The sequence below is a fragment of the Talaromyces stipitatus genome, genomic scaffold (genome assembly GCF_000003125.1).
Source record: "Talaromyces stipitatus ATCC 10500 scf_1105507295589 genomic scaffold, whole genome shotgun sequence".
Lineage (NCBI taxonomy): Eukaryota > Fungi > Ascomycota > Eurotiomycetes > Eurotiales > Trichocomaceae > Talaromyces > Talaromyces stipitatus.
In genome coordinates this window covers 58,732-85,424 of record NW_002990123.1, presented here as the reverse complement: position 1 = coordinate 85,424, position 26,693 = coordinate 58,732, and the positions used below count along the sequence as shown (strand labels likewise).

At 45.3% G+C, this 26,693-nt stretch overlaps 8 protein-coding genes across 8 annotated transcripts, besides 10 other annotated features; 1 reads left to right on the top strand and 7 right to left on the bottom strand.

Annotated features, from left to right (window-relative positions):
* Positions 1-1,885: 1,885 nt before the first annotated feature.
* Positions 1,886-2,542: a mobile genetic element.
* Positions 2,543-2,787: 245 nt separating this feature from the next.
* TSTA_008270 (uncharacterized protein) lies at positions 2,788-3,261 on the bottom strand (the record flags this gene model as incomplete). The annotated part of the gene is made up of 2 exons (XM_002488667.1): positions 2,788-2,998; positions 3,038-3,261. 2 exons carry the CDS (start codon positions 3,259-3,261, stop codon positions 2,788-2,790), a joined length of 435 nt encoding a protein of 144 aa, XP_002488712.1.
* Positions 2,905-3,282: a mobile genetic element.
* Positions 3,283-6,547: 3,265 nt separating this feature from the next.
* On the bottom strand, positions 6,548-7,111 carry TSTA_008260 (uncharacterized protein; the record flags this gene model as incomplete). The annotated part of the gene is made up of 2 exons (XM_002488666.1): positions 6,548-6,850; positions 6,950-7,111. The coding sequence occupies 2 exons, from the start codon at positions 7,109-7,111 to the stop codon at positions 6,548-6,550; spliced, it is 465 nt and encodes a 154-aa protein (XP_002488711.1).
* A 171-nt stretch (positions 7,112-7,282) lies between these two features.
* Positions 7,283-7,411: a mobile genetic element.
* Positions 7,412-7,440: 29 nt separating this feature from the next.
* Positions 7,441-8,208: a mobile genetic element.
* A 1,162-nt stretch (positions 8,209-9,370) lies between these two features.
* On the bottom strand, positions 9,371-9,704 carry TSTA_008250 (uncharacterized protein; the record flags this gene model as incomplete). Its single annotated transcript, XM_002488665.1, has 1 exon — positions 9,371-9,704. A coding segment is annotated over one exon (334 nt), but the record flags the coding sequence as incomplete, so codon positions are not given.
* Positions 9,631-10,632: a mobile genetic element.
* Positions 9,715-10,828, bottom strand: TSTA_008240 (uncharacterized protein; the record flags this gene model as incomplete). Its single annotated transcript, XM_002488664.1, has 2 exons — positions 9,715-10,643; positions 10,681-10,828. 2 exons carry the CDS (start codon positions 10,826-10,828, stop codon positions 9,715-9,717), a joined length of 1,077 nt encoding a protein of 358 aa, XP_002488709.1.
* A 1,723-nt stretch (positions 10,829-12,551) lies between these two features.
* On the top strand, positions 12,552-15,940 carry TSTA_008230 (uncharacterized protein; the record flags this gene model as incomplete). The annotated part of the gene is made up of 11 exons (XM_002488663.1): positions 12,552-12,996; positions 13,135-13,600; positions 13,647-13,747; positions 13,795-13,910; positions 13,961-14,365; positions 14,391-14,781; positions 14,849-14,911; positions 14,966-15,152; positions 15,205-15,277; positions 15,331-15,702; positions 15,791-15,940. The coding sequence occupies 11 exons, from the start codon at positions 12,552-12,554 to the stop codon at positions 15,938-15,940; spliced, it is 2,769 nt and encodes a 922-aa protein (XP_002488708.1).
* Positions 15,941-16,747: 807 nt separating this feature from the next.
* Positions 16,748-17,695, bottom strand: TSTA_008220 (uncharacterized protein; the record flags this gene model as incomplete). The annotated part of the gene is made up of 4 exons (XM_002488662.1): positions 16,748-16,992; positions 17,161-17,273; positions 17,431-17,504; positions 17,574-17,695. Coding segments are annotated over 4 exons (554 nt in total), but the record flags the coding sequence as incomplete, so codon positions are not given.
* Positions 17,077-17,280: a mobile genetic element.
* Positions 17,327-19,138: a mobile genetic element.
* On the bottom strand, positions 17,711-18,370 carry TSTA_008210 (uncharacterized protein; the record flags this gene model as incomplete). The annotated part of the gene is made up of 3 exons (XM_002488661.1): positions 17,711-17,836; positions 17,868-18,091; positions 18,187-18,370. Coding segments are annotated over 3 exons (534 nt in total), but the record flags the coding sequence as incomplete, so codon positions are not given.
* A 1,556-nt stretch (positions 19,139-20,694) lies between the features above and the next one.
* On the bottom strand, positions 20,695-23,951 carry TSTA_008200 (uncharacterized protein; the record flags this gene model as incomplete). Its single annotated transcript, XM_002488660.1, has 2 exons — positions 20,695-22,772; positions 22,821-23,951. 2 exons carry the CDS (start codon positions 23,949-23,951, stop codon positions 21,684-21,686), a joined length of 2,220 nt encoding a protein of 739 aa, XP_002488705.1. The 3' UTR covers positions 20,695-21,683.
* A 165-nt stretch (positions 23,952-24,116) lies between these two features.
* Positions 24,117-24,139: a microsatellite.
* A 1,029-nt stretch (positions 24,140-25,168) lies between these two features.
* Positions 25,169-25,192: a sequence feature (AT_rich).
* Positions 25,193-25,355: 163 nt separating this feature from the next.
* Positions 25,356-25,392: a microsatellite.
* Between the last annotated feature and the right edge of the window lie 1,301 nt (positions 25,393-26,693).

The following is a 26,693-nucleotide window of genomic DNA, read 5'->3' as shown; positions in this document are numbered from 1 at the left end:
CAGATGATGAGAATATTGATTCACAAACGATAGAGATGTATCGAAGCAGTGTTGGCAGATCAAGTTTCTCAATAATGATATTGACCTGGGCTCAGTTTTGTAGATTAAGAGCTTTGCCGTCTGCCTTAATAACTGTATATAATCGCGCTAGAACGCGTGCGCTAACAGATTGCATGACAAGCTGTTCCTGATAATGAAAAGGATCGCGATGCCCCTGTTTTATTCCCATCAGAATTGCATTATGAATGAGTGCGCACTCACTATCGATATTGTGTTCGTCAGAGATACTCTGATTATCATATTAATGAAGTTCGTACGTTAGTGGAAGGGACCGGGACAGGGAGTATCCATCGATAGCTACCATATATATCCCTAGACCGCCGACTTTCCTTCTTAATACTATCGACAAGACCACATGTTTTCTGATCTCAATACACCAACTGGATAATATCCCTATAAATGATGATTTATATCCAATCCGAACTGCGCCTTGAAGATCTGATTGATAACTTGATAGGTACCTTCAATAGCGCCCTCACTCTCCAGAGGACCAAGACCGTAGTGATCGGTTTTACCCCGACCAAGCCTGTCAATGGCGGGGAATCCTATGAGGTCATGTCCGTCGGCATCCACTGAATCAAATGCCTTAGGATGGTCCGACTTGATGCACTGAGCGATAAATGAAATCTGGCATTGTATTGATATAGGATCAATGGAACTGTTGGCCAGTGCATGGTGAATATCTCTATCCATATCCAACTTAAATGTTCGATTTAGCATTGATGAAACAAGACCACCTTCTGGTATCTGTAAACCCATACAGAGCTTCCCTGTCGTAACTGAGAAATGAGTATTTTGCTCAGCGTCCGGTGATGGACTGTTTGATTATAATCAACGTGCTAATACCATCCACAAGCATTGAAGGGATCAGCTCGTCGTCATCCATAAAGATTTCCCGTACTTCGGGTTGCCCAATGTTGCTTTGCGAATAGCTTTGACCCGATTTTTAGGACTATGGGCATAAGGAACTGCCTGTGCAGTTGCTGCATTGTGTAGAAGTTCCTTCATGCACCATCTGTGAGCAGTATGAAGACATTGGTATACCGCATGCAGGCGTTCTCCATTGCTGAGCCCGGGCAGGTATCCTGAGGCTCAATTTCTAGGGCGGCGCGTAAGTTAGATGAGGTGGGGGGCCGATACGCGTCTGTATTTAATCTTGCTTCGACCACCCCCTTGGACTCGACAGCTACCTGTCGTTCTGGTTCAAAAGACATATCGTTGTGCTCAAAAAGGCGTAAGAAATTGATAAAAAAAAGAATATTCAATTCCGGTCAGTTTGTATGAAGTTGTGATTTTCTGTTTAAATTTCTTTCGCATAGTACTATGTAAGGATGGATGGTGTTTATTACGCCCGGAGGACTAACCCTATAACTAACTAGGGCACTAGTGCGTTAATTACATACTCCATTTCTCTCAGATCCGACGTGAACTCGAGATAGCCCATGTTTTTGTTCTCGTGACGCATATGCTTGGTGTTTGGATTCTTCGGTTGGTGCTTATAGGAGTTCCCTTGGTGTTGGCTAGTAGATGACCTTAAAGGTTATCTTCTCCAAGTGTGCAGTGTCCTATCTTCAGCGGCTGCAACTGTATCTACTTGGGAAGGGAAAGGGGGAGGAGAGGGCTAAGGGGTGGATTACTTTATTCTTCACTGTGTTAACTGGGGTTCGGGTTCCTGTTCCAATCTTCCTGTTGCAATTGCGTACTTGATTGCTGCATGGACGGCTCTCATATCCACTTGCCATCGATCAGGGTCTGAGAGTGATTTTCCGCCTAAGAAGAAGGACAGATTTCCTCGTTTTGTCTGCATGCACTGATTAATACCTTCTCTCGTTGTTATCCATTTCGTGCAGCGGAATAAAAAGTGTTCCACAGTCTCACTTGCTTGGCCGCAGGTGCAAAGATCAGAGTCTACTGCGCCTATCCTGTTCAAATAGCTGTTGAGCCTTGTCATGCCTGTCCGAAGCTGAGCTAGAGTTTTTGCCTCTTTCCGATTTAGTCCATCGTATAGGCTTCTGGTGTACTTTCCTGGAAGTGCTGTGTCGATAGCCTTTGAGTATTTTCCGACGCTCTCTAGGAGAGTCCATTTTTGTCGTTGTTCCGCAATAGCAAGTCTAATTGCAATTTATTTGGCTTGATATGGCTGTATCTCTGGTTGGCGTTCTGTTTTTGTTGATTTCTGTGCTTCCATTTTTGCCCCAAGCTTCACACTCATATCTGTGTGTACTGGGACCTAGATTGCGTTGATCGCGTTTCCCTGGCGCTGCGAGGTCTAAACCAGTTTATACATCCGTTAGATAATCTTTTGGCCGGACTGTTGACGAGGCTGGCTGATTATTGTAAGGGCAGATCTGTTGCTACTAAGGATAGTGATCCACCTGCGGCATGTCCCGGCTGGAATGCGTTCCAGTGCTGCTGCTATTGCTCCTAACCCTGCTGTATAAGGGTTTTGTTCTGTCCTTTTGCCTAGACTTATAGAGTAGCTGGGTTAGTATTGTTGTTGCCGTTTGCTTGGGTATCTATTATGCATCCTCCAATGCCCACGAGCCCTGCTCTAGCAGATGCACTAGTCGCTATTAGGATGTCTACTGCCTTATTTGCAAGCCCAATGGCCTTCTCACTGTCCCTTTCGCATATCTTCTATGTCTGGTATGTCCATGGTGAGACAGTGAATGCCCGAATGGTCTCTATCTGCTTAGTTGTTGTTGCTTTCAGTGCGTGAGCTATCTTCTATAAAGGGGACGTGAACTTCCAGGTTGCATCCGTTTTCAACTTCACTAGTGGGTTAGATTTAGGCAAGGTCTGGATGTCAATCCATAACTTTGTAACCTTCTTAGTATGTTGGTTGTGGAAAGGGTGGATTCTTGCTTCTGCTTCTGCCACTATAGTTGCAACTGTCCGAAAGGCTCCTATGACAGCAATAGCTCCATGTTTCTGCATTCTATTTAAGTATTGTGTTTCCTTTGTCCCACAGGCGTACATCCAGACACTAGACGCATAGTCTGCTCCTGGTGCAACTGTAGCTTTGAATAGTTGCCTTGCTGTCCGCGGAGATATCATCTTTAGCCTTCTTAGCGCCATAGCTGCCACAAGTCCTTTGGTAGCAGCATTAGCAATATGTTCCTTGAAGTTTAGCTGCAAATCCATCACTACTCCTAGGATCTTTGCACTTTCCTTTGGTTCGACTGTTTCGCCTTTGATCATGAATGGTATGCTGCTTGAGCGGCAAGTATTGATTTGTATTCCTAAGCTAAGCAAGCCTGATAATACATTGTAGAGGTAACAGCATGTCTACCTACATAGACTCTCTACCTTACATTCCCTTCGATCCTTATCCGCATCCTTCGCGGGGCACAGCCGGTTCCGCAAGTCAATACCAGTTTGCACCTTAAGCCTACTTCCATAGCCGCCCTAAAGACTCCATCCTCGATAGCCATCTTCCGAATCCTATTCTCTCAGTAGACCAACACGCGCGTCCGTCCTCTCAAGCCGTATAGAAAGTGTCGTAACTGCAGTCCGCCCACCCAGTCTTCCGTCGCTTCCATTATGCTGCGTCCCACAGATTGTCAAGTCTGTTTCGCGCTACCTTGTAAGATCTCTCTAGCAAGGCCGACCGTGTCCCGCAGGAGTTCGCCCACTTGTATCCTCTCTGTACCCAGAACAGCCAAGCAATATAGTGTTATCACTCCTACTAACCAAAGTACCTCGTCGTTCTCTGCGTGGGTTCAAGCATGCTAGGTCGTATCGTTCGTGTTTTCTTTAACTAGGTCATTTCTGTGTCCTTAGACCCGGCAATATCCTCCTTTCAACAGAGCAGCCCCAGAGCACCCCAAGGGTTTCCTATCCCACGACCCTAGTGTCCACTAATTGTAAGATCAGTTTCGCGGTCGTGTGTGGGGTGGTTTTCAAAGCGTTCCCTTGTCGCCTGTGGGTGGGGTCAGGGTAACTAAGCCCTTCTCCCAACCATAGCCCTAGCCAGCCTAGCCAGCGGACAGTGCTGGCCGGTGGTGACTCTTCTTAGCTCTGCAAATACCAACCAGGCAAGACATCTGCAGGTTCCCAGCCGGCACCAACGAGGAGGTGAGATCGTTGCCGGCCTGTAAGTGCTACACCATGCGCTCAGACCATAGATTGGGTGAAGCTACCGATTATGTAGGTCCAGCGTCCTGTAAGGTCACATGATCTAGCGGTCTGAGAAACTGAGATAAAAAGTGAGTGAGAATTGACATTTTCAACACTGGGTAACCATACAAGGAATAGATATTTCTTTTTAAAATTGTAAAGGTGGGTCGACAATCGGTATTTCTACTGTTAGACAATTTTTGGGGTCAGTAGACCTCTACATTATGTTGAAGTGTAGTGCAGATATCACTAATGGTGCGTGGTGGAATCTCTCTAATTGGGTCTGAGCAAGGATTCAGCACATTGGCGACTACATAGTATATTAGAATTTCTCTTTGGTTTATTGGTCAGCATACATGCGGGGTTTCATGCTTTGAACTTCTGTCCGATGATAAAAGGAGACCGTGGAAAGAGGTATTCATTGGAGGCAACCACCTTAACCCCTATATTATGTAAGCCTGCAACGAGTTCTCTTGAATAGGATAGGTAAACCAAACTGATCCTCTGGGTTGGAGTAAAAAATGTCGATTCCTCGCTTCATTAGCTTTGAACCACGGTAGCGTGCTAATGCTATGTATTGATGTTATGCTTCAGCTGGTTTACAGACAAAGAAATGATCGCTGGCTTGCAAGCCTAAGACATAAGTGGATGGCCCAGAAAACTAGCCTTATTGCTTTTGGAATAGCAAGTCCAATCAGAGTAGTTTCTAAACTCTTTATGGTTAAACCACCTTTGAAAAGTCGTAGTATTCTACGAGTAACTAAAATCTAGTTTCTTATTAGTGTTGTGTTGGCCACGTCGCCTATTCAGTACTCACACGATTAGGTTATAGTATATTAACTAAGTCATACCGGCTGCTTCTACATCCTACCTTTTTCCTAAAAGTCGAAGATTTGCTGCAGTTTACTCCACGATTCCACGGTCGCAATAGTGGAAGCTGCACTGGCTGCCACTTTACTTAGAAGTGATAATTACATTTCTTTGTAAGCCCTTGTGTTCAAAGGCATAGAACCTCACTAATTTTTCTAAGGTACTCGGTGATTGGGCAAAACGTGCAGTGACGGCGATGCCCGAGATGCCTGTGATTTGTCGGATCTTTGTATGAGATCAGGGGATATTAGACACATCAGCACCGTATTAGGATACCGACTAACTCCGTACACTTTCGCAAGATCGCCCCACTTCAATTGAAAGATCTTATCAAGTCATTGTTCCCGGAATGACTGCATTTTTCTTTCGACCCACAGCGAAGGATATGGCAAAAGGCAACTCCGTACCCAATAATTAAAATATATCATGTGCTCCTTTGTCCTTTGTTTGACTGTAAGTTGCCACAACCATTACGAAAGGCTGAGAATCATTTATTTTCGTCCTTAAATATTAAACATTCTACATCATCTACATCATTAAATCATTCTTTACAAAAAAATATACAAGTCGTCGATAGATAGTATTTGAGGTAAATCTCATATGTGCTACCTTGATAGAAAAATGATCAGAATTGACATTTGAAACACGCTTCAGAATTATGAATTACGATCACGAGTTCTTCGAAGAAATTATCACAGCGATCGATGAAATGGAGAGCCAGCAACCCTGGTAAGACTTTGATCTGTTTTGGAGTGCAAACTGCTAACTGACCAAGTCCCGAATGCGGGTTAAGACTTACGGGGCGTTGTTTTAAGGATAGCCACTTTGACTGGTGTCTCTGCCACCAGAGCATGGCTATCAGGGACGCGGAGGCCTGCAGCCATTCAGATGCAAAGCCAGCCGCTTGCAGTATTGCACTTTGGATAGATCTGGATTATGACACGTTTGAAGCTGTATTTGCTGCTGCTGCAGCCAAGCCGCCTGCAACCGTGTCAGACTTGTCGAACCACCATCCCGATGATACAGACAAACAAACCAAGCAAACAGATCCAAGAACAAAATGACTTATTCAGCCAAAAAAATATGACTTTCGGGGATTCATGGAGCGACCTAATTATTGAAATAGAGCTTATCAGCGCTGAATTCAATATTTGATGTTCATGTCGAGGGTTTGGGCTGGAATAAAACGATTGGAGAATGCCGTGACCGTCGCAGGCTATATTGGCGACTGGAGGCTGGATTCTCCACATGTTGCTGGAAAGGAACCGTAGTAACACTCACTTTTCGAGCCCTTGATTTCCTGTGGCCTTTCCTTTGGATTTTACGTTCTCCATTCTTAAGAGTCGTTCTATAACGTCCTTCACCGCCTGATGCCCGATTTTGATAGGTTATCATATAAAATATTATGACGTTTTACAACACATACAACAATAAAATATAATTAATTTTGTAGTATATCAGTAAATATATATAAGGAATTTAACAGTGTAAATTTTATTTAGCGACAGCGGTGGGCAAGTCGAATCTGGCGACCTCTACGATTTGTAGTGATAACCTCATCAACAACCTCCTCTTCGACCTCACCACTACGTTTGGCCTTCGATTTCTTTGAATTCGGGTCCGTTCGACTCGTACGGAGCATGAGAGTAGTGAGAATATCTATTTGAAGCTGTAAATCAGCTAACTTAGCAAATTTTTGCTCCTCTTTTTGGCGCTCTTTTTCTGCAGCTTCTCGTTGGCGTTGTTCTCGCTCTTTTTTCCGGATTTGAGCTTTTTCAGTCTTTTCTAACTCTCGGGCTTCCTTTGCAGGCCTTTATTGAAGCATTTTATCGTCTTTACGAGCTTGTTATTTCGCGGCGTTCTCGTCTTTTTGAAGTTGAAGATCTCGGGCTTGTTGAACCTTAGAAGGGCTAAAAATGACAGCACCACCTTCTTCTTCTGTAGGTAAATCTAACAATAATAGGTTTGACTTTTTCTGGCGCTTTTGGAGATTCATAACATTGCTTTGTAAGCCTTCAACTTGTGCTGTGAGTAAAGAATTCTCGGCTTGAATTCGATACATCTCATTGTTTAGCTTTTGACTTTTTATCATGAAAATCACTAACGGCATCCTTTACAATCTTCGAAAGACGTTTCCAATCTTCGAAAGACGTTTCCAATCTTCAGGCTGGATAACAGAAGCTAAAGATCTACTTGAGGACGGCCGGGATTTGACTTTTTCTGTAAATTTGTAGATAACGTGCTCCGGATTGAAAGGATATAAACCTGTATTTTCGAAGGCAAATTCGATATTGTCAAGCGTAAAAGATAAGAGGCGAGCTGCCCAAAAAAGTCGAAAAAAGTCACGTTTTGTAAACCGCGTCAATCCTTGACAGTCCTCTAACATTTCTTCAATTCGTTCGAATAAGCTTTCGCAAGAGGTGAGAATAGAGCGACATCAAGAGGTTGTAAAGTATGAGTTGCATGAGCCGGAAATATTGCTAATAATATCCCGTTACTATCTCAATAGTCGATAAACTCCATATTGACATGAGAGCTGTGACCATCAAGGATTAAGAGGCGCCATCCCCTCCTTGCTTGAGATTTTGTCTCTTTATCAAAAACATCAACAAGCGATTGATATCCAATATCATTATTGGCCCATCCTGACTCCGAAGCTGCAAAAAAGCATCTTTGTTCTGTAGAATTTAAATCTCGAAGCCATGAATCCCGGATTTTCCCTGATTTTGCCATAAAGATTAGACTAGGCGATATTGCCTTTCCATTAGCACAAATACAAGTAATTGTAGTTATCCATTCTCGATTTTTATCCTGAAGAAACTCCTTGTGGCCCCCTAGCTCATATTTGCGCCGAGAAAAGATTCTTTTCTCTTTTGACATCATCCCAAGCATGAAGCCTTTTTCATCCATGTTATAGATTTGTTCTGGGGCAAGATTGTATCGCTCAATTTTCCGACCAATAAACTCAAAATAAAAAGCATATTTACATGCTTTATCGGCTCTTTTCCTGTCCATTTCGAGGCCTGTAGAATAGCGAGAAATAACCTGATCTGAATAAGACTTTAGCCAGCGATTAGGCCAGTTCTTTCCAGGCTTTCTACCACATATATCGTTTGCAAAACTTCGCAGCATTGTATTTGTAGGTGGAAGGCCTTTTTCAGTTGATTTATCCATCTTATAAGCGCTTGAAATTGCCCTTCGTTCAATGCTCGTTGATTGTCATATTGTACAGATTTTGGACAGTAACCTTGGGAAAACGTTTGTTGAGATTTGAAGGATCAACGCCATAGGTTCTTGCAGCCAAACTGATATTGGCTTTTCTTCTGACTGCAAGGAGCGTAAAGCTTCAAGTGCGAGCTCGTATTGTCCATATTGGCTGATTTATCACGCCTTAAAAAGTTCGCGATTTTTGGTGTTTTGAAGCAAAATCGGGTATGGTATGTGACGCGCACCCTCATGCACAGTGTGAGGTCGCGGGCTTGGTGGCACGGGGTGACAGTCTATCTATAACTATTAATACTAGCAAGAGTCCAGTCAGATAGAAGAGTCTTGCTAGAAAGATGGATAAATTCATGCCACCAGATAGATGTCTATTTATAGGCCTATAGGAGAGATGGCTACATATACTAGGGATAGGCTCCATCCAGTCTATAGTTAGTTAGTTACTTAGATTTGATATACCTGCTGTAGCTAGCTACGGTTTAAGGGCCGCTATCCAGGTGTGTGTTTGAGCCTGCAGGCATCGAGAAAATCGTGGCACAGCCACGGGAGGGGCGCCGCAGAGCGAGCCATAGAAAATACAAATGAGACAAACAACGAGTGTAAAACAATTAAACGGTGTAAGCATCTACGCCAGCTCTCCGTACTATCTGTCAACTCACTTCCAACTATCCCACGAATCCAACTCTCATGGATCTCACTATCCCACAAATCCCACTTTCTCATGAATCAATCCCGCACCAATTCACGCACCAATAACAACTCATTTCACGTACAGATTCTCACCCATTTGTACATTCACAAACTCGCCACCACCCTGCAGCGCATCCTCGTCAACTGATTCCTCCGAAATCCTCGATCCAAAGTTCATTTCAGCGTCGTCACTGGTCCGAGTGAGCTGACCTGGAGCTCACGCCGACTGCTTGCACATTCGTACGTATTCCCACGTCAGTGTCCCGTTAGCGCGATTCGGCGTTATCTGCCGTTGTTGTTGTTGCTTCTTCATATGTGCCCATTGCTTGAGGATCCGTGTCACGGAATTGAGCCAACATCCCCGTGTCGTACACAAACTGCGCGATTGCAACCGCCGTCGCTTTCTCGCTCAATCACGCTTGCAAATCGGTCGTTCGACGGAATCCTTTGATTCCGCCCACATGAGCTCTCGTTCGTCTGCGTACAAGGGGCAGTCGAGGAGTGCATGCTTCACGGATTGTCCAGATAAGCCACATTCACAATATGGATTCTCGTGCTTTTTGATCCGCCACAAATAGTGCCCCAATCCTACCCGCTCCGTGCGAAGCTGGATAAGTATTGCTGGCCTGGCTTTGCACAAATACATCCAGTATTGTAGTGTGCTCTTGGAGGGTTTAGATATAAGTTTTTGGTAGGTCTCCCACTCTTCTGCTTGTCCCACGACTTTTCCCACGCATTCTTTGCTTGGCGGATTCAGCACTTGGCCGCAGCTGTGAGCATGATCCAGTTTTTGATATCTCCAGGCACAATTTGAAAACGAGCCCCCATGAGCGCGGCACGCTTGGCTGCTTGATCCGCCGCCTCGTTTCCCGGAATGCCTTCGTGACCCGGAATCCAGTGAACCATTCGTGGATTGCGCAATGCTTTGAGCCCAGATTGGCTATCCGAAAATATTGCCACTTTTTTGAGCCGTTCGTTGTCCTCTGCGAAGCGAAGCAACGTTTCGAGCGCGAACTTGATTCCGCAGGCCTCCGCCGCATACACTGTTGACGTATGCTCCATACCAATACACTCTGTTAGTTGTCTTCCGAATTGCGGGATAACCATTGACGTCCCAATATAGCCTTGATATCTACTGCCATCAGTGTAGATCAGCACACGCGAATTCCCTTTGACCATGCGATTGTGTACTGATACCGCGATCTCGCGCTCATCGATTACGACATGTGGAGGCTCTCGCCATGGTGGTTGGACATATGCATCACGTCTCTCCCCTTCTCCGGCCAAGGTTCCTGGGGGAGCCGTTAAGCATCCGCCTGTTTTCCAAGCATGAGCCTCCATGGGAGTGTAACCACCGAGCGCGAGTTCGTCATTTATACGTCGTGTGAGCATGCCATTTGGGATCCCGTGAGCAGGGGCCGTGCGAATCCGGATTGCTGTGGCTTTGGTGAGCTGATCTAGTTGATAGCGGATTGGGAGCAAATACAACTCAATATTGAGCGTCTCCGCCGCTGTAGTTCGGAACGCACCACTGATCAGGCACGCTGCACGTTTCTGAATCATCGCAAAGTCGCGAGTTATTGTCGTAATCTGCGCCTGTGTCATATTGCCTGGTTGGAACCACGCGGCAGCGCCATCCAACATCTGGAGGATGCCGACTGCTTGATAGATCTCCATCCAGTCTATATGTTATAGTTTGCCGTAAAGGATGATGGCTACTTTGCCATGCAAAAACCATATTGACATCGGTATTAGCCCTATAATCATTAAAATGGTTGAATAGTTTATAAACCTTCTCCATATGTTTGCTAGTAATATTAATTGCAACTTGGTGATACTGCTGGGTGGTAATGTATACCCCAGACATGCTGTATAGCTTTCTACATAATCTTGCTGAACTTTTCTCCTAAGTATGTTGTGGGGATGTGTCTCTCAGAGCAGAAGAATAAGATGGGGGGCTGATAATTAGAAGTGTTAAAGCCTCCTCGCGCTGTAGCAGAGCTATAAAAGGCCAGATATATACCAGGTATAAAAATATAATTGTGTAACAACCAGCATGCCTGACAGACTCATTACAGTATGTACCAATACCTTACCAGCATGGTGGGGAAAGTGTGGATACTTCAGCTAGTTATGGTCAATGTCCAGCTGGTCATGGTCAATCAAGGAACTATGAGACAACATGGAAACCTATATATAAACGATAGATGCTCATACCCTATCTTATGTGCTTGCCTTCAGTAATCCCTCTCGTAACGTTATTACAAATTGTACCTCCTATAATAGGTAGGAGGTGGAGAACATAAAATTCAGAATTATTCTACTATGTAGTATTTTGCTTTATGTTGTTGAGTATAGTAGATAGTAGATCTATTCCAAATATAGATCCCACATCCGTTTGATGCACCTTCTTACACTCTACACTGCTCAGCTCTTGGATACCCAGTACTTGACCTCCTATCTTAATAGGAGATCAATCTAAGAGTTGGACAGGAGGAATTATCAATATGACAGAATGTCAGGGTTTGCTCTCGCTCTATCCCTGACATTGGATTCTCTTGCTTCTAGTTGCGCGTTGTTCTTTTCTTAGCTCTCCGGAGGATATCATGCTTCTATGATTAGCACTCTTTGGCACTCGTTCTATTTATGTATCTCGTTGTTTCCTTTAATCATCTTTGCACATCCAAAGCCGTTTTGTTTGCTAATTTTAGATATCACTGCTCTACTGATTAGGAAAATCCATGTTGGTAGAATGAAGCTTATAAGGAGCCCATCCTGCCCATAGATTTGTCCTGGGAATCAGCAGTCCTCTTGTTTTCTATCCTTGTTTCTAGTTTTTCAGTTAAGTTATCAGAATCAGATTTCTTCTCGTTGTCAGTTCCTTACAGGCGAGTTGGTGTTGTCGGATTAGTCGGTGTATTCCAGGCCAATCCTGAAGAGTTTTACTAGGATGAAAAGAATAGAAGTACTAGCAAGATTATATGTATTCAGTTCTCTGTGTCTGTCTATCCAGCAGGGTTCAAAGCTGGGTTTTTATAAACATCTTTTGGCGGTGTGATTTGTGAGCTATCACCCGCCTCTTGAGTCAGAATAGCGAGACTATTTTGAAAAGTCAGGGTCTCGTATGCATAAGCCTGATCCATTGTCCGAGTCGCTCAATTGACAGCGTGGGTCGTAATAGCATGCAGGATAGGCAAGTCTTTGCTCTGACTGCTTAGTGCCAGATTTGGGATCCCACTTGATTTGGAAGAAATGGCCTATCACAGTACTATTATGCGGACTAGCTGCTTTGAGAGAGCGAGCCGAGTTGAGTATGCCTTTGAACGCCATCTCAGTCTAGACTCATCAAGCTGCAGCTGTGAATCTTTCTGATAGATGATCTGCACTTCACCGCTGAAGTTGATCACAGTGCAAACCACGTTGCGTTTCAAGATTTGTGAAGTGACGTGTACGTGTGAAGCCCGTCAGGCATAAAAGGACACAAATTTCCCCGGTTCTTCCCTTCTTCATTGTCTATGATCCTCAAGCTACACTTCTCATAGCAACGTATTGAGTATACTCGGTGAACTGCTCTTGATCAATCTTTCAATATGGCTTCGAGCTCCCAAGAACGACAAGCACTTCCCAATGCTCAAGTGGCCACGCCACCTGACAGTCCAAGTCACGGGTCTCCCCCAAAGCATGCAGAGAGTAATCAACCGATTGTCACTAAAATTGAAAAATTACTCTCCGAAATGAAAAGGGACCCTGGCTTGGCACCAGACTCCCAGACGGCTCCTTCGATTAAGGCCCGATTGGAACGTCTTGTGACGGCGCGAGACGGAGAATCCTCCGACACGGCCGTCGACACTTCGAAGCTGAGTCTGGTGGCAACCAGAACGCCCCCTAATACTCCGCGGTACGACGGCTCAGAACCAGTTACGATTCGCCAACTGATTGAGCTGTTAGAGGCTGCAGTAGAAGCTAAAAGAATGTCAAGTTCACATCAAACGGGCCTTGCTGACTGCGAACACGAGAAGCATAGCGACTCCAGGGGTATATCGCCCTCCTCACTTAATAATGTGACAACTCATGCGAAGGCGCAGATACCCATTCGGCCGCCCCGGCCATGAGAGATCAGTCACCTGATTTCACACACCTATTGCATCTCATCTTGCATCTTGTATACGGAAGAGTGCCTTGTACCGATGAAGAATCCACGCAAAAGCGTTCCGATCCTGTTGCATCAGAAACAGCACTTCAGGGTGGAGTCGAGTCTGGCGACGGAGATTTGGACAATTCAAATCCAGCGAAAGGTGGCACTGCGCCCGAACAGGGAGAGATGTTACAAATCTCCAATCTCAAAGAATTCAGTCGTTGGCCTAACGCCCCATCCAATGATTTGGGATCACCTATTTGGAAGGGATGCCGTGAATCAGGAACGAGTCGGATCATTGGGTGTGGAAAGCTCCCCTTCATTACCGACGACGCAACGTTTAACCTCACCGGAGCTCCTTCAGGGATGTACCCCAATTCCCACTGTAAGAACGCCGGGGGACGATGTGCTTGATGATCAAGAAGAGTCTGGGCCGGCCAATACTCAAAGCTCTCCACGAATGGAAAAGGCCTCAAGACTGGAGGTCAAGAAAGTTCGTCAAATGTAAGTATGCCACCCATGAGGCATGGACGCAGCTCACATTCTGAAGATGGAATAAGGCCTTGGGGGACTTTACGCATCGTAGTGCGGATGAAGAGAAAGCGGTGGATGAGTTAGACACTTATGTCCTGGTAGAGCGGTTCGAAATTGGTATGGCCTAACCAAATCTATCATGTCCATTAACTGAACCTCTGTAGATAGAAACGGGAAGGAGATGACCCATGTTGACATCAAATCGGCATATCTCCAGGACGTCTTACGAGCAATTTTCAAAGATGTGAAAGCCGTCAACTTGAGGGGTGATAAGTCAATGGTATGGATTGGACGTCACATTCATATGTTACGGTACTGAATACCCAACAGAGTGAGCCTCACTTCTTGTTTCAATTCCTGCCCGACCTCGAAGCTCATCGGGAGCAAAAAACAAAAGATACAGCAGAAAATCAAGTCGCGCACCTAGACCTTGTGATCAGCTACATTCGAGAAAAGTATGCATCGCTCTCGCAGCAGATTTACGACCTACTGCAGCATGGAGAGATCACATACGACTTGCTCTGGTTTCTTTTTAAGCCGAATGAGATTGTGTATACGACCTGTGATGGAACAGGGAAGCCGCGATGTCTTCGATTCGGCATTGGAGAGGAGAAAACCACGCTTTTTGGGCCGATCTTCAACCTGGACTGCCAGTATCTGGACTCGGATGGTGAGAAAGTTGGCTTCGCGTCCATCGACCTCAACATTCCCAAATTCGCTGGCGTGGCGTATCACGTCGTTGCCTTGCTTCCCTCTGCAGTATCACCCTCAAAAAGGAAAAGTGAAGGCTGACTTGATTGCGTGCGGTAAGAAGTTTTACAGCTTGCGTGGGTCCCATCACTACCACTGCAAAGGCAAAGCCTTTGTGGTGCAGGACGACGTAAAAGTAAAGCGCAATATCGATAGCCGTGTGATGATCGATGCGGCATTTTTCCGTCGGATGAAGCCAAATTACCAGCAGCCGAAAATTGAGACGACTCTGAATCCCGGAGCATTCGATCCATCTGCTCATATGATGCAAGGCTTTGAGGAGATTTCATTTGTGGACCTCTTCCCTGAGGTCGACCCCCGAGACCATGGGTGGGATCGTGACCATAGTCCTGTGTTCAATACATCAGAGGCGATAGCAACCTCTGTTCGTGGTTCAGCCGGTGTCCGTTGAACATTGCGATCACCTTCCTACCCCAACGAGCACTGTATCAAACGAAGACTTGGTAGATGAGGAGTACCTGATTTGTTCCCCTACGATTCCTGGCTTCTGCTTGAGCGATAAATTCTGGGGTGAGATCAGGAGATGAGAACGACTTTTTACAGACTGCTAACGCATCCACATAGGTGAATTTGCCGTCATGGATATCGAAGATATAGTGTGGTCAACTTCGCTTTTTGACCGACTCGATATCAAGCCGGAATATAAAGAACTCATCATTGCATCAGCGATGAGTCGCCTAGGGATCGCAGAGGGTCCACGATTTGACGATATCGTACCTGGAAAGGGAAGAGGGTTGTCCGTGATGCTCCAGTAAGTATGACTCAAGAGCGATCGAAAGTTCGTACTCACTAATCGTTATCAGTGGAGCCCCCGGCCTCGGAAAGACACTGACCGCGCAAGCTGTTGCGGAACAGCTCCAGCGGCCGCTGTATTCGGTAGGTCTTCTTATCCCGCGATCGCCATCAGGACTGCATTCTCATCATGATAGGTATCTGCGGGAGAATTACTACACAATGCCGGTGTGCTTGAGGAACGATTGCAGGGGATCTTCGCAACCGCGAAACACTGGAATGCTCTCCTCTTACTTGACGAAGCGGACGTGTTTCTCGAAACTCGGACCGAGAAGAACCACTTCATGAATGGGATTGTCGCCGTCTTCCTTCGAATGTTGGAATGGTTTGAAGGGGTGATGTTCCTCACCACCAATCGAGCTTCAAACTTCGACCCTGCGATCCTGAGTCGTATTCACATCACCGTCGAGTATCCAGGTTTGAAGCAGGATCAGCGGATGGGGATCTGGAGAAGCTCACTTGATCGGGCTCGTACGGTCCGGGGTCCGTCAGACCTGAGCGATGAAGAGGTAGTCAAGCTAGCAAAATTAGATCTCAATGGTTGACAGGTATGTTTGAACACATTTTGCTGTGATCACGGCTCATCTTTCGTCTTAGATCAACAACATTGTGTCCGTGGGCCATGCGCTAGCAGCTGTCAAAGCAAAACAGCTGCAATACCATTATGTTCAGAAGGCAGTGGAAATGAGTCAGAAGTTCATGAACCAGGTAAATGGGACGGAACAAGTCAATAGCTACTTCAATTAGATGTGAACACGGCCAACGGAGCGAGATAGCTAACTAGTCACGATTTCTTAGCAAATTAAGGAGATATACTTATACCAACCAATATGCTCCATACCTGAAAGGTGCCTCAAAAAATAAATAAGTAGTAGTTCTTATATCGGTAGTATCTATTCGACATTGACCTCGAAAGTTGTTAAATTGCCTTGAATGCATAAGAATGCAGATAGTGGGGATATGATTGACATGAGAGATTCTTCACTCACTTTCTCTTGTGCGTGATCATCAACATTGCTGAGTCAATGATCGTTCATCTATAATCATCAATTGATATTCATTGAAGAGTAATGCGATGATGCCATCCTTGTTGGCATCTCATTGATAGGAAGTCTGTCATTGGCCGAATGAAATAGATAAAGATAACTGTGTTCAGCTGAGGCAGTGGGAATCACTATTTCGCCAAAATGATGCGTATGAGACTGTAGACCTCGCCACGACCCGCGGGTCACCCTGACGACCCGGACCGCGACCCGGACCACGGAGGTTCTTGGGTCATCAGCCCCAACCCTGACCCTCCATAAGGGGAGGGTCGTTGATGGTACGACCCGACCCTCAGGGTCGTAAAACAGTGCAAACATCATCAGGTCACGAGGTGCATGAGTTCTGTAGATTTTAGCAGTATTTTTGCGTATCTCAATTACAGCATTTGTAGGTCTACTTGGTTAGCTCTAATCACCCTGAAAGCATTGAATCAAAATGAATTAAATGAATTAAACAGATGAATTAAACAAATTAAACTACATGTTCTACATCTCATATCCATTAAGCAACCTTGAACGCTTGCGAACTCTACCTAACACTTGATGCTGAATCTCTAGCAGAGACGTAACCTTACTATCATCCTCCTGGTTACTTTCCGCATCCTCGGCTATATCCCTTAGGCGTCTTTTGCCAAGTGCCTTTGTAGATGGGCCATGCAAAGTTGCTCGGGGCTCTATAGAAAGCCCTTCATCCTCTTCATCATCACTAATTGGATCAACAGTGATTTGTTGCTGAGTTCTCTCTTCCTTTGCAGCCTATATCTCCTAAGTCAAAAGATATTCAGAGAGTATTATTCGCTCCTCTTCATGAATCTCAAACTGTGATGTACACATATACATCATAAGATCTGAGATTGTTTGAGGCTGTAGAGAGCCTCAGCAATAATGGCAGATATCTCGTGCAGAGTTGAAAAGCCGCTCTACTCCTGCACCACTAGCTGGAATAGAGAGAACATCTCGTGCAAGCCTCGCCATTCCAGGGAATTCATCTTGGTAATATTTCCACCAGGTTCGAGGTTGGGCATTTGAGACTGTGTCTAAAAGAGAAATCAGTAATTATTCCCATCGAGATCAAGAGACACTCACTGCTGTCAAGATATCTTGCAAGCTCGTCAGACTAAACTGGCTGTCGAATCTGAGATTGCTGCGACTCGTCCCAAATACAGGCTAAATCAAATTCATCCGTTGCCGTACTTGTTGGGGGAGCACCCAATATCTGCTGCTCCTGGGCAAGATTCTCCGAGTACTTCTCGAGAGAGGACTCAAGGCTCTGGCGATAAGTTGCTCAGTAATCAATTCCGCCTTCCTCTGGGTCCCAGTCTGCGGTTGAGAAGAACTGAAGTTTATCCTGTGGAGAAAGAATGGTGCCAATGGCGTAGAGATAACCATCTATATTGTCAGTGTCTTTATAGTAGATTGAGAGCTTGTCCTTTGCTGCTTCGAGAGATGCAAGCATCACCTGCTTCTAAGTGACCCTCTTCTGTCTAAGCTGTCTAATTGACTTTTCCAGGTGGTCAAACAACTTATTGTAGACCTTAAAAACCCAATAGATAATAACATCCTTGGACTTCGAGAGAAGGGTCGTAAATCGGTGAAAAGGCTAAAGAATGCAGATAAGATAGTCTACTTACCACCACTGCTCCTAACTCAAGGCAAAGTGCTCTTGGTCGTACTGGGAGCAGAAAGTATCGAAGGTCTACTGGAGTTTCTTTGCGCGTACAAGCATTAAGAACGTGGAGTTCCACCGAGTAGCAACATCCTGGATTGGCACAAGCTTTGGCTCCTTGGTTTGCAAGTTGTAGAATGACTCTTGGCGCTGAGGACTCGCGTTGATATAAATCGCAAGGCTTCGAATCTAAGAAACAGATTAGGATAATGAATGAGGATAAAAGCCACGATGTCGCACCTTATTCAAAGTGTCCACGATCTCGCGTTTCTGCTATCTCGCACGAAGACTATCCACCCGATCATCAGACCATGTCTGCTCAGCTGTATCAATCTTTGGAGCAGCCTTCATCTTCCCAAGGAGATCTTTGAGACTCAGCTGGATCACATGTGCAATACAGGGTACCCAAATGATAACAACATCGTTCGAGGATTGTAGTGACTCAATCGCCTCGTGGACACTTGCCATGAGAGTAACATTATTCAAAGCGTTGTCAGTGATTACCGCAAGCACTCAATCAGTAATCTGATGCTCCTGTAGCAGCTGGAAGAGCACTACACTCAAATTTGCACCGGAATGAGATCCATGCAAGTGTTCAAATCCTAGTAATATCTCATGATATTCCCAGTTCTTGTCGAGAAAGTATCCTGTAATCGCCATAAATGCCTGTTAGAATAGAGATGTCTAGCAATCTAGGGCAAGTGATAGCTTCACACCAGAAGGGAGTTTTTGAAGGATACTCTTTTGGTTTTCACGAACGAGGTCTCGAAACTGCCGGCACATAACCTTGGCGGAAGGAATTTCTGGCATTGATGGTGCTAGCCAGGCGTAGGAGATTAAATCATGGAACTCAGTGTACTCAAAAAAAAGAAAAGGTAGATGCGATACAGTGAGGAGCTGAGCAAGCTTCTGCTGCCAAACTCACTTATCGAATCTTTGTACTGTTGCATTCTGCGCCTAGATGTTAAGGTTAGAACTGGGATGCTTACTGTCAAAGTCAGGTCTTGGACATACTGTATGTTCCAATGCAAGCTTAATGTTTGGTTTCTTTCCTGTAGCTGAGGCAGCTTTCTGGCAATTTATCCCATTATAATGCTTGTTCATTGAAGATGTCCCTGAGTGAGCCGACGCAGGGTGATCAAGCACCTTCTGACATTAATAGCACATAATCTTAGACTTTCTATCTTTTTCAAATACTACTTGATCAAAGTTTTTCCAGCAGTTTGCAGCTCGTTTCGCATCCCAAGATATCTATCTCTTTTTCCTAAAATCAGTCTGAAGCCACTACTGCACGAATTCATTGCCCATTTCCAGGGAGTACATGATAAATAATCTGATCCGGTCTAGGCAAATCCGAGGAAGATAATTAGGTGCCACTCGAAGCTCAGACGATGGAAGGGAGGTATCTTAATTTCTAGACGGGATAGGGGAGTAAAGCTGATTTGGACCTGGATCATCATCAGCAATTTATTTAAGAAAATCCGAGTGATGGACCCCTATAAGTAGATAAGAATGCGTCGGAAAACTGGGACATGGTGACGATGGTTGTGACGGCCTAGAGCCGCTGGTGCAAGCTATCAGGAGCTATACATACCAAGAGAATTCGATAAGAAGGAGAAGGGAAAGGAAGCCCTACTCTGCCAGGGCCTTGGAGGCTCTTTTACATCCTATCCTTTGCTAGAGCGCTCCACCCCTTTCGGACTAATAGTGACTCCTTCGGGCTAATAAAAACTCCTGTAAGAATGCCTTTCTATCGAGAACAAACATATGTGCAGTTCAAGAACTCTAACATCAGGCTCAGCCCGTGACAATGGTTAGAAGAAGAGAAGACTTACCAGATTTCCTTTGCAGTTCGGCAAAGGACTCAGGAGTAGTTGAGTCTTGTAGACAATTGCCTGTCTCTATTGAGTAGACGCAAGGAGATAAAATGACAGATCACATTTGATACTCCTCATGCTAATTGGCTAGAACTGGGGTTCGTGAGGGTCATCCTGAGGGCCGACCTCGCGACCCTACGACTTTGGCAGAACATAATTGAGCATGATCGATATATTTCGCTCAATTTCGACACGGCATAGGTATGTAGAGAGTGAATACTAGATGTTCAATATAATTAAGTCAGGATTATCGGAAGTTTGAGGCTACAAACCAAGAATATCAAAGTTCGAACTTCTTTAGATTATAATACAACTACCTTCTATAATCAAAATATATATTTTCCCATCGTTACATGCCTCTCTCTCCAACTCTTCACAATACACACCACAACGGTTTTTCCCAGGCAGAAAAAAGGTCTAAATCTAGTATTACCAAGCAAGAAGGTTTATTCAGAAGATATATTTCATAAAAATACGTAGAGGTTTGATAGAAAACAATGGATTCGTAGTCGGACATACGAAACAGGTATAAGAAACACGAATTTATGAATATGTGTCAGCAGAGTTATCCATCCTAATTAGGGAAAGCGTGAGAAAGTTATGCATATGCGGGCCGTGAGGGTCGCTTGGCGGGTGACCCTCCAAAGATTCTATGACCCTCAGGTGCGGTGAGGGTCGCGGGTCGCGAGGAGGGACCCACGGTCCGGGTCATGGCGAGGTCTATGAGACTGGTCTTGAGGGAAATGTAGAAGATGAATTGAGATGGTGACACCGGGAGAGAAGCCAGGTATATATAGCCAACAGTGCCCTCATGTTTGAGACAGCTTGCTTACATCATATGTCTGTTCAGATGGCTGCACCCGAATGTGATTCACAGTTTGCAATTTCTCATTCTGTTCCTAAACATGCTGAGCATCCACCTAACCAGCCAAGCCCCTAATAGGGTGTTCATTTTCAATACATCGGATTGCAGACTCAACAACGACTGCATCTCTCGTCGCCTTCTGCCGAAACAGTGCCAAGAAGAGACTAACTAAATGTAGAATAGTCAAGGAACAATGTTGATACGGAGATAATATGTACCGTATGTCTCAAAATTGTCGGATTAGCCGGCTCATTCCAGGCCAATCCTGAAAGTGTCTTACTAGGATCAAAGAAAAGAAGCGACTAGCAAGATTGTGTGTATATTGGGTTCTGTCTCTCTGTCCCTGTCTAATACATCAGGTTCAATGCCGGGTCCTTTATAGACACTTTTGGCGGGGTCTTTTGTGAGCTATCATGAGGCGTAAACTATCAGGGCTATATTGAGCCCTGATAAGAAGATGACTCCTTATTTGCTGAAGTGTAGGTAGCTTGAGGTGACTGGTTGACCTGATCAAATAGCCTATCTTCTACATCGCCGGATATCCCGGTTATCTGACAAAAATAGGCTCTGGTTTACAAAGTAACGTGTATGGTAGTGGATATGCTGGAGCATGTTGCTGGTAAACCACAATGATACATATGATATACGGGAATGTTGATTCCGGCTCTGCGCGGTACCAAATGAAGAAACTAGACGATCGTTGACCCTCTTTCGGCAGATCAGACACTCTTGTTCTGAGTTCCTCCTCACAACTCAAGTACCGACAGACCCGTCGTTGTCTATCCTGTAAAGTTTGATCATGCTTCGTAACTCCGATAAGCCATGAGTCTATGAATATAGTGCTCGGCATGCGGATCGTTTCTGTAATCTGATTCGTGAACGAACACCAACGTTGTGATCGAGATGTCGATGTGGATAGAAAAAGAACTTTGCGATCAAGATAAACGTCAACATGCCCAACTATTCCCATCCGTCCAGGTATTGAGTTGCCTCATTGACCATAGTTGGTACTTGATTCCGTCATCACCAATACAACTTTTCATGTGTAAAGCAGACGACGGCGTTTAGAATGCCCTGCATCATGGATATCACGTGACCTTTTTGAAGAATGGACGCGCTCTCCTATCAATTGCCGGCGGATTTCAGATCGATGAAAGTCTATGATCATGACCCGACCCAGTTCGTCATTCCACAACATGTTTTGAAGTCGCAAATCGCCATGCACTACTCCGAGTTTGCGGATGAGTGTCCTCGACCTTGAGATCTCAGTCAACCTCTCGCCCACCCCTATATTCTTCCCCCCCCAAGCCATAAGGAGCATATGCCGGATTTCTCCAGCTCCATGGAGGAAATAGATCACATCCAGATCAATTGCTCCAAGGAACACCGGGACTGCAAGTCCCTGTACCTTCCGAAGAACCTCGTATACTTCTGCTTCACGAGAGACTTCCTTCCAGAGTCGGGAGGTGGTTCCCTTTCCAACCAGCGTGTAGCCATAAGCAGCGCATGTAATCTTGAATGGAGCACCGTACGATCCACAAACTCCGAGAGGTGTACAGTTGTGGTCAAGATCCTTATCAAGTTGGTCCTTCAGCAGTTGAACTAGTTCGTTAGCGTCAATACAATGCCGGTCTTCCTCCTGGCCATGTCGATGGAGATGAACATTCGGACAGGAACCGTCCAGTGTGCCCTTTTGTTGGAGACCCAGCAGACATCGCTGTGTACAGAAACGGGATGTGTGTTGTTGGCGTTGATCACTGGGGGGAGTCGAGTCCGCTGGACGTGTTGCTGAACGTTGGCTTGGCGGAGAGGGCATGATTTGACTGAAGCCTCGCTTTCGGCCGTGAGTTGCCGGGCTCGTATCAGAATCAGACGAGTCCATCGGTTCTCTCTGAGGAATCTCGGGGTCCACGCATGTGCCTTGAGATCGGGAAGAGATTCGACGGGCCTGCTCTGAAGTTGACTCCAATGGGGAGGATGGTAAGTATTCGGAGCCAGTGGCTTCCGAACTCGGATACTCTGAATTTGGTGGGGCTTCCTGCAGTTCTTCGTCAGGAATCTGTGAGCGCGTATGGTCGAAGCTCGTCTTCCATATATGTAGCTGGGATCTCGCGGCATTACGCCAGGCCTGATCCCGGATTTGGGAATGGAAACTCATCAAACAGAGGCATAACACCCTGCCAATTGTTGTTGCAGGCTGCTGGAAACTAGCAGAATCGTCCACATTTACCTCCATGTTCGGCTCGCATGAGTAATAATAGAGAGTACTGGGATCGTCATATGGAACGCGGAGAAGAACCAAGGCCAGGCCATTAGTTATATAGGAGTATTCAAGTCCTTCCTGGATCATCACATGATATTCTTGAGCCAACACCGAGCCGGCTAGCTGTTCGGCGTTGTATATTAGTTTTTCATTCTTCCCGACAGGAATGTCGTCCCGATTCACGACTTCTTTCCAAAACTCCATCGGCCGGAGACCCTTTCGGAGGTTTTCGACAGATAGCTTGTGTGGCGGTTTATACTCAACAGTGGTGAGCAAGATATTGGTGGTACCGTCAATTCGATGAACACAGAATTGATCTGCCCTCGGACGTTGTGAGCTCGATGCATCCAACACTTCTTCATCAGCATCTTCAGGCTCGTTCAGAGTATTCACGTGGTTGTCAAATGTAATCCCATTGCCGAGCCGGAATCTCTCTTGGGCAGCTGGTATTTTGCACAGTTCCGCTATGATATCATGGACATGGTCTTCCACGGCAAATCGTTCGTAGCTCTCTAGATCTTTTTCACTTCTGAGCACTCGGCGAGAGAAACGCCGACTAATGCCATGTAATTCGGCAAGGGATGCAAACAATCGAGCAGGTTCTCTTCCCGCTGGTTGTAGGTAATCACAGACAGCATTGTAGATCTCTCGCTGCTGAGATGGACATTCCGACCAAAGGCGAAGTCGCGTTGGGCAGTACTTTCCAGTTGGAGCCGGGATATGTCCCTTTGTCGATTTAGTTGGCGTGCCAACTTCTATTTGTTGGGAAAACAACTCATGGCAAGCTTGGACAAACTCTCGAAAAGCTGTTGGTTGGGTTTGTGTTTCTGCCTTCCTGCGTAGTTCTGCTTCCCGTTGTTCTCGGTCTTCGGCTTGCTTGCGTAGCTCTGCTTCCCATTGTTCTCGATCTTCCGCCTGCCTGCGTAGCTCTGCTTCCTGCCTGCGTAACTCTGCTTCCCGTCGTTCTCGATCTTCCGCCTGCCGAAGTAACTCCTCTGCTCGCTGCAAGAGGCCCTTGTAATCCGGCGAGCTATCGTCAGCCATTAATATGCACAATGGTTGGACCTGAATTATTGAAGACGTGGCATGAAGATCAGTCAGACGTTTGGTTACGGATCGCGGATTATCTTAGATACCGTTACAACCAATCATTATCGATAATGTGGGTCTTATGAACAGTAAACTATGGCCGTGAAAAGCCTGAGGAATCAAACAAACAAACAAACAAACAAGTAAGGCTGCCCACAGCCAATGACCGCGAAAGACCACTAGCCTATTATCTCAGAACTCAATGGGGATCGATAACCCCACTGTGCATACTCGTGAACTGTGAGCAGAGCTTTGTAAGCCACCTGTCTAAAAACACAGTGATAACTAATCTCTCTGAGGCAATCTTGAGTGGTCAATCTTGTCTAGCTGCTGTCAGTTTTTGCGTATGTTTTCTACTCTTAGTTGTCTGCAGGCTGCAGCGCTGAATTCTGTCTCCTTGTTGAATGCCTGAATGTGACGAAGCTAATTTCCATGCTACGCGGGTGCCATCATATTTTTACCCCTCTGATGGCTTTTAGACAGACAAAACTCGAGTTCCTACCCAATTTTCCTTCCGATTCTACTCGCTTCAGCTTATTACCCTTCTTTCGCCAGCAGGGTTGGTCAGACGATAACCAGTATAAAAAACGAGTCCTTAATATATGACTGCCCGTCAGCCTCACCTCCCTTTAGCTATTGACGTCATAGAATAAATCGCCACTGAAGCAAATCACCGCTGTGCTTCTAGAACATTCTTAGCAATGTGAGTCACAGTTTATGAGTCATTCTTACTGACTGGCATCAACATACTGACACCAAATGGGAACATTACTGACACCAAACAGGAACATCACTGACACCAGATGGGAATACCCAGCACATTGATACTGCTTCGCGGCCTCGCCCGCAACGTAACCAACCAGCATTTGCAGCGGAGTCCACTTGTTCATTTATTGATCTGTCGAGAAATTTGGTGCCATTGGTAAGTAGTCGATTAATGTGATGGATCCCCTTGTTCCTGCTGTCAACTACCCCAAGGCTCTGTTCCGCATATTCTTATGCAGGTTATCAGTATTTCCCATCTCCTTGTCAATAGATAGAAGAAAGTACGGTAGTAGAAAAATTTGAGGAACTGATTTTAGAGGTCTATATATGAAACGCATCAGAGATACGATGACTCATAGTAGGAGATGTAGGTGAACACACTCGAAATGTAATGACAGAGACAACGGATTTTTTATTTTTAAATTTTAAAACGTACAGTGTAACTAGAGCTAGACATCTACTAGCTCATCAAGAGTTTCTGATTTTCCAGGTCAGTTTGTAGTCTATCTTCCGAAAGAGACTTCATTATCCGCCATTACTCACTCTCATTTCCAACTTTTTACTAAAGGACATCTTCAAAAGATCTGAGTTATCAAAAAAAAAAAAAAAAAAAAAAAACAAAAGAAAAAAACACTCATAGTATGGCTGATCTAGCACCCCTCTCAGGTATCTATGAGACGCCAGCGTCTCCAAAAGCTGTCCTGCTGCCACATCCCTGTTATGAATATGAAGTTATCTCTGTATGGGTAAAAGTAGATTACATGACGTAAGTGGTAGGTCTAGCCGTCTGCTACCGCTCCTGCTGGCACTCATCTGCGATCGCTCCTGCTTGTACCTGTCTCCTACCGCTCCTACAAGTACTTGTTTACAATTGCTCCTGCTTGCACTCGTCTAACTTACTCATTGTGCTATTGTTGGTTTACCTTCGTTAGATCGCAAGATCTAAGAAGGACAGCTAATCCAACAAGCTGACTGAGCCAGTAATACTGAATTCCTAATATTGCGACTAATCCTAAGAACTAGGGGGATGCGGGTGGTGAGATGTAGTTATCCTCCGTACGCTATAGCGCACGGATAAACTATATCCCATTCCCGCGCCGAGATAGGTAAGATTGCTATACCGACAGCTATCAATGGACAAAAACCGATAGACTCAGACCGCCATACCACCCTGACGGTCCCATGAATATACAGCACTGTTTATAGAGTACATACTTGCTATCGAGACTCCTTTGAAACAATAGAATATGACGTCAGTCCATTAACTACATTAGGAAAATACTCGCTAGTGATCATGTAGTTCTTGCTTTGTACCTGCCAATAAGAACTTAGGACCCTGATCGACCGCGCTTGAACTGACCTCTATGTTTCGGAATGGAAGGAGATTCGATTCGATACTCCATCAGGACTGGTTTGGTTCGCGGGCCTGGCAGGACTAATTTGATTCACACATGGGCGAATTCCTATTCATGTCTGCGGGCTGCATCGAGAAAGAACTAATCGATCCAGTGCTGACTTTGTCTCATTTTAGTTTATGCTGTGGAGAGCCCTTTTAAAGGCAGACATGAACTTGATTTTCCACACGATTTCTCTTTCGATTCTACTCCTCGCATCACTGGTGGCTGAACTGAAAGGGATCTTACAAACCTATCTTGATTCAAACGCAACCATTCTGAATCATTTGAAGAATGAATTTACTCCCAAGGGTTGGTCGCTTCCAGGCTATGGGCACGGTTTTCGTTGCGAGCACGCTACCACTGGCTTACGCTTTTCACCGTTTCCCTGGCCCTCATTTTGTTAAGGAGCCAAATATGGCTACCACCTTTAAAAACCTTCGCTCGCCCTCCTGCGACCGATAGTCGCCAACTCTCTTTTGTCGCTTGAAGAATGAAAGCAGGGTGCCCTCTTCAAAGTAATTAGTTTTAATCCAGA